Source organism: Thermobia domestica, chromosome 5 (genome assembly GCF_964235325.1).
Source record: "Thermobia domestica chromosome 5, izTheDome1.hap1.1, whole genome shotgun sequence".
In the NCBI taxonomy this organism is placed as follows: Eukaryota; Metazoa; Arthropoda; class Insecta; order Zygentoma; family Lepismatidae; genus Thermobia; species Thermobia domestica.
In genome coordinates, this window is record NC_137458.1 from 238,013,910 (window position 1) to 238,032,980 (window position 19,071).

The 19,071-nt window shown below is 35.5% G+C and overlaps 1 protein-coding gene across 2 annotated transcripts in view; it reads left to right on the forward strand.

Annotated features, from left to right (window-relative positions):
* TyrRS (Tyrosyl-tRNA synthetase) overlaps positions 1–18,700 on the forward strand; it is a 70,211-nt gene extending 51,511 nt beyond the window's left edge. For both annotated transcript variants that reach the window (XM_081759815.1, XM_081759816.1), the window contains 5 exons: positions 4,034–4,255; positions 5,268–5,381; positions 8,766–8,916; positions 11,108–11,246; positions 18,573–18,700. In XM_081759815.1, the coding sequence (XP_081615941.1) occupies positions 4,034–4,255; positions 5,268–5,381; positions 8,766–8,916; positions 11,108–11,246; positions 18,573–18,683 (737 nt within the window). In that variant the 3' untranslated portion in view covers positions 18,684–18,700. The remainder of the gene's footprint in view (positions 1–4,033; positions 4,256–5,267; positions 5,382–8,765; positions 8,917–11,107; positions 11,247–18,572) is intronic.
* Positions 18,701–19,071: the final 371 nt, after the last annotated feature.

The following is a 19,071-nucleotide window of genomic DNA, read 5'->3' on the forward strand; positions in this document are numbered from 1 at the left end:
TTCTATTAATTTAACAAGGAAGCAGAAAACGATGGAGTGTATAAGGTTTGCCGAGAGAAGGAAAAAGTGAATCATTTGTATTTTTAATCTAAGTCTAAACTATAAGAAAAATTGAGTTTGCATACAGAAGCGTACGGTAAGCATTCAAGTGATGCAAATTATAAGCAGAACTGCAAGTGAACGAAAATATCTGGCCTAAGTGAGAGAGAAATTCAAAGTATTATATGAAGTTAAAAGTAGTTATTAGATCGAAATTCACATCTCGTAACTGAGAATAAACTCTCGGTATGATTGATCTGGTGCTTTGAATTCAGAATGTAAGCTCATGACAATTACGATTCCTATTTATTTTTATTTTATTTTATTTTTTTTTATTTTTTTATTTTTTTTTTTGGACTTAATTGGAACTTCTACAATGTGTGCTTATACTTGCTTCTCAGATACATATAATGTAATTTCTTCTACGATATCTGTAAACTTTTCTTATTCTGCTAAAAGACAGAATAAGATTTTGTGACTGGTTTTAGTGAAAATATTTCAGCAAGAGTACCCTTGTATTAAATAACAATAAACAGAATGGACGATTTCTGTATCAGATTTACTGATTTGAAACCCAATTCATATTTGTGTACAAATTAATACACACCACGGCATGGCGCGTCCTCAGGTTGCGGATCGAGGAGAAGGCCTCTAGATATAGAGGTTAGCTGCGAATATACTGAATAAGCAGTCGCGGACAGACGACTAGGAGTGGTCCTCCAGCTTGGGGGTTTGGGTAAGGCTAACACCCTCATCCTGTAAAAAAAGGTACTTGTTCAGAAACATTCACAAAAGCCTCGGACAAGGACTGATAACTTGGCACGACATCAGCAAAAGAAAATGGACATGAGATTTGGAACATGGAATATTAGAAGTCTTTATAGGGCAGGCGCGTAAAAATCTGTAACGAGTGAGTTAGAGAAATACAGGATGGACTTAGTAGGAGTTCAGGAAGTTAGGTGGGAAGGAAATGGATCTGAGAATTCCGGAAATTTTACGTTCTTTTACGGGGAAGGAAATAAAAATCACCAGTTAGGAACAGGGTTTTTCGTTCACAAACGAATATTACCAGCAATTAAACGGGTTGAATTTGTTACTGACAGACTTTCTTTTATTACTCTTAAGGGACGGTGGTGTGATATTATTGTTTTAAATGTACATGCTCCAACTGAAGATAAAGATGACGATATAAAAGACAGTTTTTACGAAGAAGTGGAACGGATATTTGACCAACTCCCGCGATACCATATGAAGATTCTATTAGGGGATTTCAATGCGAAGGTAGGACGAGAGGATATTTTCAAACCGATTATAGGGAACGAAAGTTTGCATAAGGAAAGTAATGACAACGGTGTTAGACTCGTGAACTTTGCAACATCCAAAAACCTAATCGTGAAGAGTACAAAACTCCCACATCGCGACGTTCATAAATACACTTGGACATCACCAGACGGAAAAACACATAATCAAATTGATCACGTTTTAGTAGATAGAAGAAGACAATCTAGCATAATTGACGTCCGGTCGTTTAGAGGGGCTGATTGTGACACTGATCACTACCTGGTAGCAGCGATAATACGAGAGAGATTATCGTTGAATAAAGGTAATACTCAATGTCCGAAAACGGAGAGATTTAATTTAAAGAAATTAGAAGAGAGCCAGGTAAGAGAGGAATACCAGATTGAAGTTTCGAATAGATTCTCGGTTTTAGAAGACTCGGAGTGCACTAGTGTTGAGGATACTTGGATTGAAATTAGAGATAGCATTAAAAGTTCAGCAATAGAAAAATTGGGACACGCGGAAATACGTAGGAACAAACCATGGTTCGACCAAGAATGCATTAAACTAGCAGAGAAGAGAAAACAGGCAAAATTACGGTGGCTACAAAATCCGAATGAAATAACTACACAAAATTTCGCAGATATCAGGCGGGAAACTTCCAAAACTTTTAGAACAAAGAAACGGGATTTTTTGAAAGCTAAAATTAAGGAACTTGAAGATAATAGTAAAAATAAAAATATTCGGGACATGTATAAGGGGATCAGCGAATTTAAGAAAGGCTATCAACCTCGTGCTTATATATTAAAGAAATCTGACGGAACAGTTCTCACTGATACGGATAGCCTCTTAAATAGATGGAAAGATTTCTTTAACGATTTGCTGAACACGCAGCCAAAAACTAATGTGCGTGGAGAAAAGGAGATACACACCGCAGAACCGTATATTCCAGAACCGAATCGAATAGAAGTGGAAGCCGCTATAAAGAAATTAAAGAAACACAAATCTCCGGGTGTTGATGAAATTCCGGCTGAGTTAATTTTAGCTGGAGGCGAAAAATTGTGGAACAAGATACACAAACTCATTCTCCTTATCTGGAACAAGGAAGAATTGCCACAAGAGTGGAAAGAGTCAATCATTGTTCCAATTCACAAGAAAGGCGACAAAACTGACTGTAATAATTATCGAGGCATTTTTCTTCTGTCAACATCCTATAAAATCCTTTCAAATATTCTGGTAGCAAGATTGACCCCATACGCAGATGAAATTATTGGAGATTATCAGTGCGGATTTAGACGAAATCGATCAACTATCGACCAAATATTTACCATTCGCCAAATACTCGAAAAGAAGTGGGAATACAATACCCCGGTACATCAACTATTTATTGATTTCAGAAAGGCTTACGACTCGGTTAGGAGAGAAACATTATACAACGTTCTTACAGAGCTTGGAATACCGAGAAAGCTAATTAGATTAATTAAGATATGTTTAAGTGAATCCCAAAGTAAAGTCCGGGTAGGAAAATTTTTGTCCACGAGCTTCCACGTCGAAAATGGCCTGAAACAAGGAGATGCGTTGTCGCCATTATTATTTAACTTTGTGCTGGAATACGCCATAAGGAAAATCAAAGATAGCAACCAGGGCCTAGAGTTGAACGGCATTCACCAGGTTATGGCATATGCTGATGATGTAAATTTAATAGGGGATGATAGGAGAACAGTAGAAATAAATGCAGAGATCTTATTAAACGCTTGCAGGGACATGGGTTTAGAAGTAAATGCTGAGAAAACTAAATACATGGAAGTGCGTCGGGACCGTAATACGGCAAATTGTGGAGGCGTTAAAATATTAAATAATACTTTTGATAAAGTGGATACTTTCAAATATTTAGGATCAATATTAACAGACGAAAATCATATTCACGAAGAAATTAAATGTCGACTAAAAGCAGGGAATTCGTGTTACTATTCGGTTCAAAATCTCTTGTCGTCGCGAATTCTGTCGAGGAATTTGAAGCTTAAAATATATAAAACGATAATCATGCCTGTTGTTCTGTATGGTTGCGAAACATGGTCGCTTACTCTGAGGGAAGAACATAGACTGAAAGTATTTGAGAACAGGATCCTGAGAAGAATATTCGGACCCAAGAGGAACGAGAATGGGGAATGGCGGAAGCTTCATAACGAGGAACTACATAGTCTATACGGTTTACCCAACATTGTTAGGGTCGTCAAGTCTAGGAGGCTTAGGTGGGCAGGTCATGTAGCTAGAATGGAAGAAAGTAGAAACGCTTTCAAAGTCTTGACTGGTAGACTCATAGGAAAACGACCATTAGGAAGACCTAGGCGCAGATGGGAGGATAATATTAAGATGGATCTCGCAGAGATAGGAATACAAAGTAGAAACTGGATCCAATTAGCTAAGGATAGAAGTCAGTGGAGAGCTTTTGTGAACGCGGCACTGAACCTCCGGGTTCCATAGGCCATAGAGTTAGTTAGTTAGTTAGTACAAATTAATACAACTGACTCGAATAATTGTGTAATCTTACGTTTTCTACAACCTCGTATATGAAAAAACTGAAAACTTAAATCTGTTCAAAAATTAAAACGTTTTCTCAAAATTTCACATTAATTCCCGTTTATAAAAAGATGATTTATAGTTAATGCAAATTGGAGGCTCTTAAAGCAATTTAATTTGATAATTTTTTCTCCAGGATTTACAATACAAAGGGCTCCAGAACACGGCGGTGATACGACATTTGATAATTATAATGCTTTGGAGGAGGCTTTCGCTAAGCAAGAAGTTCATCCTGGTGATTTGAAGGCTGCAGTGGAAAATTACTTAAATAAACTGTTGGAACCTGTAAGGAAGGCGTTTGATACACCGGCATTGAAGAAATTGATCCAACAAGCTTATCCACCAGCTGGTAAACAAAGTAGGTATTTAAGTATATTCTATATTCTGTTTTTTATTCAATTTATTTTTACTTCCAAAATTAGAAAGAGAGTACAGTGTATAGAGCCGATTATTACAATTTTATATTGTTTCAATTTAAGTAAAATAATGCAAAATAAAAAAGGTGGCTTACCTTGTGCTTCCGTGCTCATTACTTTAATTGAATATTTCTTTCCTCTCTGGAACGTCGTCAGCATCATTTTTATTGCCGTGTCAGCAGATTCTTGGGTTTACATGAACTATTTTAAGTATTGTTTTCTTTTAAAGAACAATTAATGTAGAATATTCCGTGATTCAGTTTCGGTTTATTAAGGAATTGTCCCTGTACTTAGTCAATTCACTGTTTTTACGAAAACTCTATTCATATTAATAATTATGCGAAATTCCATAATATGGCTCTAATTTTTTGCTCAGTGTGATTGTCTTTCAATTCAGTTTTGGCTGTTAAAAATAGTCATTTCTCTGGCAAATTTAATGCTTTGCAAACTTTGTGAATTTTATGACAAAGGTGGTTGAATATTTACTTAGGCTTGGTCAATGAGATTTCGTGTTGGCATTGGATATGAAGGTGTGAAATAATTTTCAACTGACAATTCAATTCCAAGTGAAATCTGTGTTTCAAGATCCAGCTTTTGAAATTATGTAAATATCTTCAGCAAACATTTGTTGATATCCAATTTATGTTTCTTAATAAGACTGCTAATCATCTTAACGGTGAAGTTGTATAAACTGGAAACGATCTACTGAAATTCGCTCTGTTTCAAGTAGATTCCATAAATTAGTATCTGAAAGTAGTATGTGCTACATTCACTGCATTGGTCAAAACAAATGCTGTCAGAAATGCAGAGAATATGCAGAAATGCCTGTTTCGAGAAATACGAAGAATAGTAGAAATAAATAATACGTTCGTATTAGATGTATGAGGCTGTTTTTATTACGTGTAGTTAATTTGCGGCTTCATAAATTACAATGAAATTCGATTTCATTTTCAGAAGCTGCAGTAGATGAAATTGCTCCTTATCGATTGGATATTCGAGTGGGCAAGATAGTCGAAGTATCAAAACACCCAGATGCTGATGCCTTGTATGTTGAGAAAATTGATATAGGTAAGTAAGTATGCATTCTGAACAGTCACGTACAGAAGTGTTTTCCATTACAGTAGTGTTTATCTTCTCATGATACGATAATGTTCAACCGTAAAGAAAATTACATTGTTATTAAGTTAACAAAATATAATAGTCAGGTTTATTCATTACACAAGCAAATTAGAACACTATAAGATTAGTGAAAAAAAATGAATGTTGTAGAATCAGCATTTTTTCAAACAGGTGTAAAGTCGCAAATCGATAGTCTTTAGTTTCTGCAATAAATAAGAAGACAAATACTGTCTCACCTTTATTGTTCTTCCATTTTCTATACATGGAAAACTTCTCCGTATGTGCGTTTCCGACCACTGATAGGAAATAAAGAAGATACAAAATACTGTAAAACTGGTTTTTATATTTATATAGACTGCTGATCGATCAAAATCACTGAATTAGGATCACTCCTGGGAAAGAATTCTACTTTGTTGCCACGTGAGTTACGTTAATGACACTGTGCATATATCAGTAGTGAGTGTATTGCTACGGGCGTAGGTATCTTACTGACAAAAGTGACGAAAGTAATTGCTAAACTTTTTGAAACATCTTAAAAACCTTGGGGGGAGGTATGGAAAATTGACCTATTAACCTCTTCTCCTACAACATGGTAGTGAAACCGATATTTTCTCCGAAATCCGGTGTTGCCAAGAAATTCAAGCTAGCTGACAATTTTCGACCAGAGGGGTGAGTGCATATTGCTCTCTGTCACTTGAGAAAGGTTTTGGCGAAAAAGAAAAAAAAAAAAAAAAGCAGCGTGGAAACTCCGAATGGTTTGTGTTGTTTTGTTATTTGACACTTTGAGTAGAAAAATCTTCCTTCTTCCTTTGGAGAGGAACAAAATTCGAACTGGACGGCAGCTCTCGGCAAAAATAGGGGGTGGGCAAAAGCTGATCTTCTCCGTCATATGAATATGGAATGGAATGTCTCAAATGTTTTGGCGAAGAAAAAAGTAGTCTGGAAACTCCGAGTGCTTGATGTTGCTGTTATTTGACACTTTCAACCTGCTTTCAACAGAATATTTCTTTTTCCATTGAGAAGGAATGATCTATATATGCAGGTAAATTGGTCAGTGTTTATTTCCCCCTTCTCTATATAGAAAGAAAGAACCCAATGTGTAAGCCATTAATCACAGTGTAATGGGGACCAAATCTATGGCAACGTCGTTGAACATAAGTTAAGTTACAATGTCACTAGTAAGAGGATATGACTGTTCGGATAGTTCCGATTACCACCCACTAAGGTTTTTAAGACCCTGCCAGTTCTCTACGTAACTGAGAGTGAAAGTGTGATGGGTAAATATAAAGATTTGTCAGTATTGAACAAAGGTGAGAGAGTGTTAGTTTCTGAAGGGCTGATCCCTCGTTCGCTCAAGCTGCCGTACTTAAGGGACGCGCAAGGTGATCATCGGGGTGAGTGTCGCATTCAGCTACTAGTACGGGCTCATAGGTGCAGCACGTAGAGCATCCGCTGTAGCTCATTTAAATTTCAGTCATCGTTTTGCAATGCGAACAGAAATGCTAACAACTACAGTTCCTATTGTTGCCCGACCCGTTTCGCGGATCTCGGTTTCACGGACATTTTCAAAGATGAAAATACTGTTGGCTGTATATTCAATACTAATTAGGACAACTCAGAATTTTGGCATTTGCGTTCAAGTTTCACTGCTGAATTAACATAAATTTATCTCGTCCTCGACCGTTTGCTCTAATTTGTAGCGCATTCTTCCAAGCCAGTAAAATGCTTTCACTAATATGCAAAACATTCTTACGAGATACCGTCAGCTAGAACAGCAGGTTTGTCGTCGTTGCCTTGCCGAATGCCAGATCATGTCAGCATTCAGGAAAAATACCTAATGCAGCTTTGATAGGGCTTCTTTGAAGCATTCTGCCTTTTGCTTCAATTTCTGTGTCTATTTTCCCTGCCGGATACCGTGTTACAGGCAAATGAGTTTAATCCTGGTGAACGAAAATGTTCCGTTCTGTGAAGCTATTGGGAAATTGACAGACATCGTCATGTAATAGTAACAGAGATAAGTTGCTTTTGGCGCATTCGCTTATTGGACATTGTCATCTGTCTCATTTCTACTAAGTAATGTCTATTGCGAGTGTCTGTCGTTCCAGAAATATGCAGCATGTACTAGTCGAATTTACTGGATACATACAGATAACAGATGTCTTTGCAAATTATTATTATTATTGGAGGGAGAGAGTTGACGGTATATGTACTTCTAGATTTCTTGCTTTTATTTGCAGACTCAATTTCATAAACGTTATTTGAAACCTTTTATTTTTATGCTTTTAGATTTTTACGTGCTGTTTTTATTTTAGCTTTTTCCTTTTACACTTAATTTTGCTCACAGTTTTAGCGTATCATACTTTTAAGTTATTTTGTGTGTGTTTTAAATTGTGTTAAGTGGTGATTAATGACCAAAATCATGACAAAATAACTTCACTGCTGACCTCCATACTTGAGCGGGTCGTTGTCAGAGTGGAACTACTGTGTAAACACCCTGCTGCCTACAGGATTGCCAATTAGTTTTTTTTTTTTAATTTTATTTTAAAGTCGACACGAGTGTGAAGTATTCACTTTGCATATTATTGTTAACGTGCAACCAGATTATTACATGTCACGCAATTCATGTCAAAATCATACATATATGAGATGTAATTTAATAGCCAGAAAGGCGGGACATTTTTAATTTCCGGAGCGGACCAATGCATGAAAAGTTAGGACATGTTTCGCCAAAGCTTTCCGTGAGTTTTAATCATAATATAACAGTAAATTAAGTGAATTTTATTATTTTTGTGGAAATTACTCTAGCTGAAAGATGAGTGGTTCCAGTAAAATGTAGACGACTCTGCGTAATAAGTTGATCAGACAACATAAAATATATATATATCAGGATTTTTAGAAGTATTTTATTTGTTAACATATTATTACAAATATTTCTTTTTTAAGTCTACATAATGATAGGCAAAATAAGACTTGCCAGTTAGTATTTAAAAAGAGTCTTCAAAATAATTTTCATTAATTCATTATAACACAGTGCTAGTAAGTTCCTTATCTGAACCAGTTCCGTTATTCTAGATAATATGTTGTTGAGAAAGCTGGCTGATATTTGATTCTACCTAAGATTGAAATACATGATATACCCGAGGGTTTGTAATCGTTACACTAATAAATCCGATATTAACTTTCGTGTGTAGTAAATTATGTAATTAAAGTTTAGATAATTGTATTATTACATTATGTGTACAGTAGAATTAGATTTGGAAATTAAAAAAAAAAAATATGGGATTGTATTTTCTTTAGCTTATAATTATGTTTCTTTTCGTGGAATTATTTTAGGCGAACCCGTTCCACGTACTATAGTTAGCGGATTGGTGAATTTTGTACCGATTGAAGAAATGCAGAATAGAATGGTTGTTGTATTATGCAATTTAAAACCAGCAAAGATGCGAGGAATAGAATCTGCAGGCATGGTACTCTGCGGCTCTGTGTAAGTATTTGTTTTTAATTAGCATTTGTTTTTCAAATACACATAACTTCACGTTGTGAAATTCAGTTCATATTTGTTAATTATGCGCAAGAAATAATAGAATTTAAAGAAAATGTTAATCATCCGAGTTTACTGCATGAATATATAAATAAACAACGTGTATGTATGTATATCTCTGTCTGTCATCAGCTTTTCGAATAGAAAAGAGTGAACCAAATGTTTTATATAGGTAGATATTCACCAGATCAACTCTTGTACGAACCTTTTTTTCAATTTTAGCTCGGGAGTCAGATTTGGAAAGGGGGGAGGTTGTATACATGTGTAATCTTCATAAAGCATACACGCCTTGCTTGTGTGTAATCTTCATTACCTCATGGTTGTGTGGGCTTATATAACAACAGAGGATAAATACCTGAGAATGGAGTAAAGAATTGTTTCGTCTCTTTTTATTGATCTGAATTTGAGTAGGCAACGAAGGGTCCTTACTCGTTTTACCCAGATTCTGAATTAAGACCCGACAACGACGGGTGCTTAGAGCTAATATATATATATAGATATATATAGATAGATATGTGTGTGCAGCAATTTTTTGTAATAACATGTCACGCCGTATTAAGGGTGAGATGACACGAAGCAAATATGATAAGATATGAGATATGACAGAATATGAGGTTTTAAATATATTTCTGCAGATAGAACTCATATAAATGGAAGAAGTTCTTTTTCTGAAAAATGCTAATAAAACGTTGTAAAGAAGTCTTAAAATTCGTACATAGTCATCTGCTTACTGAATTTACTTTGCTTGGTGTAATTTAACTTGAAAAGCAGTGACAAGAATGAAATTATATAAATAGTCTGGGGGAAAGAGTTGATGGTTGTAGTAGTCAGCGCACCAGCCGATAAGTTGGACAGCCAAATGAACCATCAGTGTCCGGGAATTACGTGACCACTACAATGGTGGATGCACAACACATATCCTACGCAACTGTACGGCGTACACTGGCACGCTTGAAATTCCACAGCAGTCTACCCACTCGTCTCCCACTCCTTACGACTCGTCACTGCTGACTTTGTCGCGCTTGGTACAGAAACACGCTAATTGATTTGTGGAAATTGGAAAAGGGCGTTGCTCATATAAATCATGGTTTGTCCTGCTCCTCTCGAATGCGCGTGTGTGTGTGGCGCCAACAGCACAAAGCTATAGACCTCTTGTGCATTGTGCGTACTGTACAGGCAGGGGGGGGGGGGCGACTTTGTGGTTTGGGGATGCTTCTTTCTGTTGGCATGGAATGGGACTGTTAGTGTGCATGGACCACAGTGAGACATCCATTGTGTACCTGCATGTGTTAAAGGATCACGTAAACCCTACAATGCAACACTTCTACCCACACGAAGACGGCATTTTTCAGGACGACAATGCACGGTGCCACCAAGCCAGGGCTGTACTTGCTTGGCTTAAGGAACATTCAACGGAGCTGCACCATATGAATTGGCTCCCTAATTCACCGGATCATAATCCTATAGAACATTTATGGGATGTTGTGGAACGAGCTTTTCGCACCATGACTCTTGCACCGACATTGTGGGCTCGTTGTGGGATGTCATCAGGAATATATGGTATCAGATCTCCGTGGAAGCATATCAGCTGCAACTAGAATCTATGCCAAATCATGTCCGGGCCGTCGCCGTCTGAGCAAAAGGTGGACCAACAAAATTTAGATATGTGGTCGCAATTCAGTAAGCACTCAGTGTATATGTAACAATCTAGAATGACTTGCAAGGAAATGTGTTATCAATTTTAGAAATGTTATCTCTTTTCAATCCTTTTCCTCTTCATCTATAACCTCAGTTTATGTTAAGTAAAATACTAGTTAAAAAATTCGTAGCTTTTTAAGAATATGAAATGAAATTCATTCACTTAGTGAATTTACTTTGCCTGATGCTTTTACAGTTATTTTGTAATGTTAATTTCTCGCAGTCGTTTTGGTAATGCTGTCGTCAGCTATCTATATTAACTTCTACGGAAGCAAAAAATGTTAGTAATTTTTTCTTTCGAGTTCGAAATAAAGCTTAGTACCTCATGCCTCATTTTCTTCTTGGTACCTTATAAAAAGTTACTTTCAGTTGTTTAGTGGTTTCTTTAGTGATAAGTTATGTAAACACATTTTGCACAGAGGCATTCCTGTTGTAGGGAATCACCGCGACAAGTGGAGCCACTGATACCCCCAGAAGGAAGTGCTCCGGGAGATAGAATTGTCGTTGAGGGCTACGAATCAGGAACACCAGATGATGTTCTGAACCCGAAAAAGAAAATCTGGGAAAAGTTGCAGGTAAGGAACACACTACGAACTTCTACGTCTTCAAGGAAATATTTTGATAATAGTCTTTTCACGGAATTGAATACGTAGTGTGTAAGCTTTTTTTTTCTCTTTCTTTCTTTTTAATGATGTAATATCATTGCGTCTACATTGGAGAAATGAAGAAAGAATCGATGTTACAAGAGGGAAGATTTTTTTAGTATTATATTAGCTCTATGCCAGTATTTGTAATGTAATAGCTTTATAAGTGTAGATAACAAGTCATTATTAAAAAGATAAGTAAAGCATTCACTTCCTTGATGACTAAAGACGCAATCAATGGAGTAAATGTTTTCTTTTATCATTTTTTAACTATTTAATTAAAAATGCGTTGATTTCTGTTTTCAAGTAAATAATAAGTAATTTAAAATGTTTTGTGGATATAGTAGATGATTACTGCTTACTTCCAGATCAAATTATATTAATAATCTGAACTGTTTACAAAATGGTCCTGGTTCTCAAATCAAATTGCGCGGAAATTGAAGTGATCCGAGAGCCTAGCTTCGAACTTCCCTTTGTCGCCAACGGCATAAACGCGCAATACAAGGTTAATAGAGACAGGAGAGAAAGCGTTTCGTAAATATTTTGTAAACACGTTTTGGAACTCCAGTAATGTAAGGAGATATTAATGATTAATGATATTTTCACCTTCATTTTATTTAAAGTTTGATACATGGAAGTGTTGAAGAGATAATGTAATATTAAAGGTGTTTCGTAAACTCATATTATTATAAATTATTGTGATGAGCACCTCATTATGTTTCTTGTTTCATAGGAACACCATTTAGATGAAAAAAGAAGTGAAGGAAGAAGTTATATAAATACTATGTTTGGGACAAGAGCTCCCTCGTGGCTATAAAGTTGGCGTACGCAGGAGAACCGGGTTCTATTCCCAGTGGGATTTCATGTAGTTCGGATTCCACATTAAGTTGTAGGTCCATGTCTCATATACTCTCGTTACTGAAAGAGACGCTAAACTCCAAATCAACCAACTAATCAAAATTTGACACACACAAATCCCAAAGCGGGCATGGAGCGACTATATATATTGTCAACCTGGGTTGTTATTCCTTTAAAACCTGAGTGGAATGTAGCCTTAATTTTGGTAGAGCGAATTTGAGCGAACCCAGATTGGTGACATTAGCCTAACGTACCTCCTAAATTACCTTATCTTGCTAATGCTTTTAAGAACGCACCTATAATGTGCTTTGACATAGAGCTTGAGGTTTCTCCACCACTGTTTTGAGACGGCAAAACAGAACCGTAGAGCTAAATAAAAGAGACTTATTATCACAAAAGATGACATTTATTCTGTTAAAAATTTAGTGTGTAAAGTGTGTGTTTGTGTAGCGAAATCAAAGTTATGTAAATTTAAGTGGGTGATCAATTCTCAATGTATAAGTAGGAAAAGGTTAATTGGTTCATACCTGCATCTTGATGAATTTGACCTCCAATTCACGAGAGATCTACTCTGCTTAATGTTGCAGTCTTTTGGAGTATTTCAGCACTAACTCCAGTTTACTAATTGTCGACGATACAATTGTTAAGCATTTCGTGGAGTTCCAGTATCTCGCTACTTGTTCGACAATAACTGTTATCGCTGTTCGGTCTCCTGACTGTTGACTGTCTACGAACTCCTCACGACTCACTCCTTCACTGACTTTTGACTAAGAAGACTGGATTATTTATACAACCAAAGATAGATAGATGGCTTTCAGAATTCGGGTCAAAAATGATAGACGTGCATATGAGATTTTTCCTGAAGAAATTTGCTTTAACCAATTCCTCTTAAAATGGAGCGTCATGTCAGCACTCTGCATTTACATAATTTACATAACGCTGTCGGATGCAATGTGTTAATGTTAAACATGAAATTACAAAAATGCTTACAATCACATAGACAATTTATATCATTTACATTCGCAGACTGTTTTCAGACATCACACATACCATAACCAAAACAAACAATCTTTGAGAATTCTATTTTGACTTATATAATTATGTTTACCATTTTAATATTTCTTCGTGTATTTTATATATTTTTTATTACAATTCAAAATTATTCGACATTCAAATAAAATAATAAAATAAAATAAAATAAAAATAAAAATCTTGGGGAATTATTACAATTTAAAATTAAAATGAATAATGTTGTAAATTAATAACATGAATTATCAAGATCCCTTGACACACACATATATATATATATATATATATATATATATATATATATATATATATATATATATATATATATATATATATATATATATATATATATATATATATATATACAGACAGAGTGGACAATTTATCTTGACCATTCGCTATAACGGAGAAACCAAAAGAGAGAAACTTTGCACGAAATAACTATAGGGGGGGGACATCTTTGCACGTATTAACCCTTAACGAGTTTTCGTTACCATTTGGCTACACATTTTTTGCTCTTGCCTATTGCGTTTGAAGAGTATTATTTTCAGGTATTGGTCGTTGTGGTCATTTGTGTACACCTCTAGAATGAACCATTATAAATAAATTTGTTTTTAATAACTGATTTCCTATTTTTCGAAAGGTATCTACAGAAAATATTTGTCACTGTTTAATCAGTTCAGATGAGTTTCTTACCCTATAGCAGCGTTTCCCAACCTTTTTCAACTTGCGGCACACTACGGGTGTAACTTGAATTCTCGCGGCACACTCGTAGATATTATTATTATTATTAGTAGTAGTAAATAGAAAATTCCGTCGTAATTTTTTTTCTGTAATTACTGACCTCCTTCTCACAGAGAAGAAAGCTCGATCACTGGTTTTCCCCCATCGAAGATCATTATACTTATTTTTCATTCTAATTCAAAAATAGAAAACAATTCCAACGAAATATAGGACTCAGGCTTTTAAAAATACACTTTCTTTTTGAAGACTGTATCCAAACTTTCACTAAGGAAGATCATTAAATAACGAACGAACAAACAAATCTCTTGTACTTTTAAAACAGATGAAGGTAATTTGAATGTTTGCTTTGTCGAGAGGGTAGAATGAGATTTTATAATTTTAAGTTATGAAATAACCTGTAACAATAAAGAAGCAATAATGGTCATAACATTGATAATAAATACTTTTTTGAACATTAAAAATGTACAGACAAGTAACACAGTGTGAAACTTATAATTTAATTACATGGTTAATATACGTACTTCAAAATTTTTAAATATTAATAAAATTCTGTTTTCGAAATACAATATGTGTAGTAGTAATGTATGTATATACAATAATATAATTACAGTATTTTTTCCATTGTAAAGGTGGAGGCTCGGGTTCGATTCCCGGCGGGAGCTCATGTGGTTCGGATTCCACGTTAATCAGTAGGTCCATGTCTCATATAGCCTCGCTGCTGAACAGAACGTTAAACTCAGTCAAATTAACTCAACTCAACTCCATTGTAGAGGTTCATAATAATGTGAAATACAAATACACATTTTTCCTGCTTGTAATTTGGTTGCTATATAATTAATAATTTTGTTTTCATTTCCTCGCGGCACACCAGCGGCCCATTCGCGGCACACCAGCTGGGAATCGCTGCCCTATAGACAGCAAAAGAGCGAATCCGATTTCGGTGTGTGCGCGTTCAGTGGAAGCTGATGTATTGAATTCATGAATTCATAATGGATTCAAAAATTAGAAAGTTGAATGAATTGTGTGTATTAAACATACTATAGTATTTTTCTAGTAGTGTATATTGTTATGATTACTCTATATACATTATTTAAAAGTAGCTGACGTGTCATTATTATTAAAATTTTACAGTCAAGTAATACTAGAAATCCTGTTCTAAAAATACAAAAAAAAAAAAAAAAAAAAAAAAAAAAAAAATCACACTTATTTTCTGTAAGTTGGCCACTTTTTAACACCGATGGAACCGATGTGTGGCCAACATAGACAGGTTTCACTGTATAACATCCATAGTTTGCAACACTAAATAATAAATATGGTATTTTTAGTTTTCGTTTGACACAATTTGAAATATGAAATAATCTGGCGTAGTGCCATTTGAATAAACATAACTTTATATTGGGTTGGCAACTCTGTTCGTTAAGTGTTTCTGTTTAATACATGCAAAGATGTCCTCCTCTTCATAGTTGCTTCGTGCAAAGTTTTGATTTTCTCTTTTCGTTTCTCCGTTATAGCGAATGATCAAGATAAATTGTCCAGCCTATATATATATATATATTGCTATCCTTTAAAAAGAAGTACAGTGTAAGTACATTTGGAAAAAAGCTTTATAAAATATGAAGAGAAGTAAGAAAGAAAATAAACAGAAAAAGTAGTTGTCCAGGTAGGCACCATAGTTGAATACAATCAGTATTATTGAGTTAAAAGTAGAGGGAGATGAATAATGGAAGTGAATCATTATGAAATAATTGGTGAAATGAGAATGTGGGAAGAAACTGAATAACCGTGTGGGGAAAACTGGCGGACACGATATTGTCCATCACAAACTTACTTCGTATGGGATCAAACCAGGAGCCACTCGCGCCAAAGGTACTGACCCGCCGTGCCTCCCAATAATGCAAGGAGTTGGTTGGTAAATGATTGGAATGAAGATAAATTTATATACGTGAAATAAATTTTGTCACCAATGAAAGTGTTGGAAATGGTAGGAGAGAAAAGGTTAAAAAAAAAAAGATAGGAATGTGAACACATTCACACACAGGAATCACGCTATTGGTTGTGGAGAGAGTAGCAGAAGGAAAAATATCCAGACAAAGGTCGCAGTAGAAATAATACAAGATGTAGGATATTAAAACTATGAGGAACGGAAAACTTTGGCGCTCGGGTTAGAGAAGAATGAAAAAAGCTGTCAAATTAATCGAAAGATTGCTGAATCAATTATCTAACTGTTGACGCTATTAATGAAGTAGTCAGCCACAGTTGGTGTACCTGTTTTGTTTGTATTAAGTTGGCATTGATCCGTTTCTTTGATACATGGAAACCCTTGTTCATAACTGTTCATTTACTTGTCTGTATCTCACCAGTGTCAGAAAGAATAGCCACACTACCGAAACGTCATAATTTTCGGAACCGTCTTCCCTCAAGTCAAAACACAACACTTCTGAACTATCCGCAATAACTTTTCAGCTGTGTTAATGCGTGCTGCTACCCAGGAATCGAACGTTACTATAAGCCTAAAATGGCCTTCCCTAGCAATCGTCAGGTGGATTTTAGGCCCAAGCCAGATCATTGGTGTGCCAAATATCCACTCGTTTTTACCTTTCAACTTAGAGCAAACTCTACAACTGTTATATCGTTTGTAGCTCATAACTTTCAATCCTGTGACTGACACTGTGATTTCACTCGCCTCATCTTGTGGTATAGTATTTAATCAAGGCTGTTAATTTGCCTGTCCCCCAAGTATGGTTCTCATTTTTGTTCTGGTCTTCAGTGCATTATATATTGCTCATTACTACCATAGAAAAAGAAGTACCTCTGTGAAATTACCTACACGTGGAATGATTCATACAAGCTCATGTTTTAGTTTTAAATTCTTTTTCTCCCTTCTCCATTCAGAATTCCGTATAGGTTCGAAACATTTCTTTCTTTCTATCTATCTTCTCTTTTTTCCCCAGAAATATGCAAGTAGTGGTAAGTGTAAGACCATCTCTTACACGTAATATAATAGCAATGTATTGAAATCAATTTATTCGATTTTATTGTCTTGAAAAATGGATATGTATACCCATTTTTGCCGGTGGTTGTACATTAGCATCAGAAGCATTTCATCATGTTCACTTTTCACTACTCAATCGTAGGCATAAATTTTCGATCCTTTTAGGATCAAGTTTACATCACATAAACCTAAAAGTAAAAGATGAAACAACTGGATTAATGCAATAAATAATAATAATAATAAAAAGTCAAAACGAATCGTAATTTAAAACTACCTGGAGGGGTGCTGATCCTAAGTGACTCGGGTTTCAAACTCTTACTCCAGTCAAGGATGTAAGTGATTGTAGTTCACTGGATTTGGTTAGTTCACGAAAACAGCACCGTGTTTGTGGATTTTCTCTATGTTCCCTTGTTTCTTCCCACATTTTTATTCCACTAGATCTTACCAAATAAGTTAATGGAAACCTCAATTCTGTAACTCGACAACCGTTAAACCCCTCCCCCTTGTGATCTGGTGGCTAGTGCGAGTTCCTTTTCTGCACATAATTGGAGCTCCCCATGGAAGAGCATTTAACCATTACAGAGGTTTGGATTTTACCTTAAATTGTAGGTTCACGTCTTACAAAACCTCATTGCTGAAGAGGGTGCTAAACTTCAACAAACAAACGATAACAGGCGATTTGCATTATAATATCCTAAGAATGCACTTTGAGAGTAACAAGAAACATGCTAAGCACTTTCTTCATTTGAAGTGATGTTTTAAATTCGGCGAGTCGCGCTAGGTGAAGCATTCCTCCATATCCTCTTAATCTATGATTCGTGCGTTTCTTTTTTTAATATGTGTGAAGTAAACATGATCCCAGGAGAGGAACGAAAATTTGTGTTCAAGGGTGAATTGTGCTACCATAGTGATTAGCATTTAAGACAACAAAGAGTACATACAGAAGAACATTGATGCATTCTTAAGATAGAACCATGTTGATTGTACTAGGAAAAACAGACTCCAAGAGTGTATGCAATAATGCAGTTTTCGGTACGTACAGAGAATTACAACCTGTGTGAAAGAAAAATTCGCTCCAGCTGATCAGTTTCGATAAAACGGTAGGGGAACCAAGTCATATTTATTCGATTCGTTGGTTAATTTGTAGTTCTATCAGCCCTCTTAAGGTATGGAGGCTATATGAGACGTACAGATTAACGTGAAATCTGGAACATATGAGCTTATCCTGGGATTTCCTGAGTTATAGGCGCATATACTATGCATATAGCCATTGGAAAGCTCTCATTTTTGATTGCATACATCGAGTATCAAATAGTACGTTCGAATCATCTGGAATATAGTACATTCAAAACATAACATCCTCGGTTTCAGAAGCACTTGGAATACTCACACTGTTCCATTCCTTTGCTGTTGTATATAAATGTCATAGAAAATGGATCCTTAGCTATGGGCTTTAACCAGATATTATATGTACCAACATTGTAATGAAAGAATGATTACCTTCAATATATGGTTGTGTAATCATTTGATAGCAGTGTGGAATGAGATATAGCCTAGAATAACAGCAAGTCTGCACCATTAACAGGTACATGTAGGACTTTTCTGTGATTAATATTAACATTTTTGTTTTCCAGGTTGATCTGAAAACTTCGTCTGAAGGAGAGGCTCAGTGGCAGGGTAATCCACTTACAACAAAATTAGGGAAAATTGTTTGTAAAACTTTAAAAAATGCCCCGATTAAATGATTTTTACATGTTGATTATATATATTTTTCATTTTTTTTTAAAAGGTAACCTTTAAATATAAAATGAAACAATCCCACATTCTTCAATGAATTCTTTCTCACCTCAGTTTATTGGTATGTCCAATTTAAAAATGACCTCTTAACTTTTCTACGTCAATGACACAAGCCAGTCTCTGTGTAACTACATTGTATCTGTGCCACGGCGCTATATCTGTAAATCGAACGATACTCACTAAAAATATGTTTTAAAAAATAATCACCTTTTCATGAGCTTTAAATATTGACGATAAGACAATCTCAATCTATATACTTTCCCACTACGGTCAAAACAATTGTCCTCCTTTTAAACCAAAAGATGAAACAAACTATGTGTGGTGATTACAGCGAAT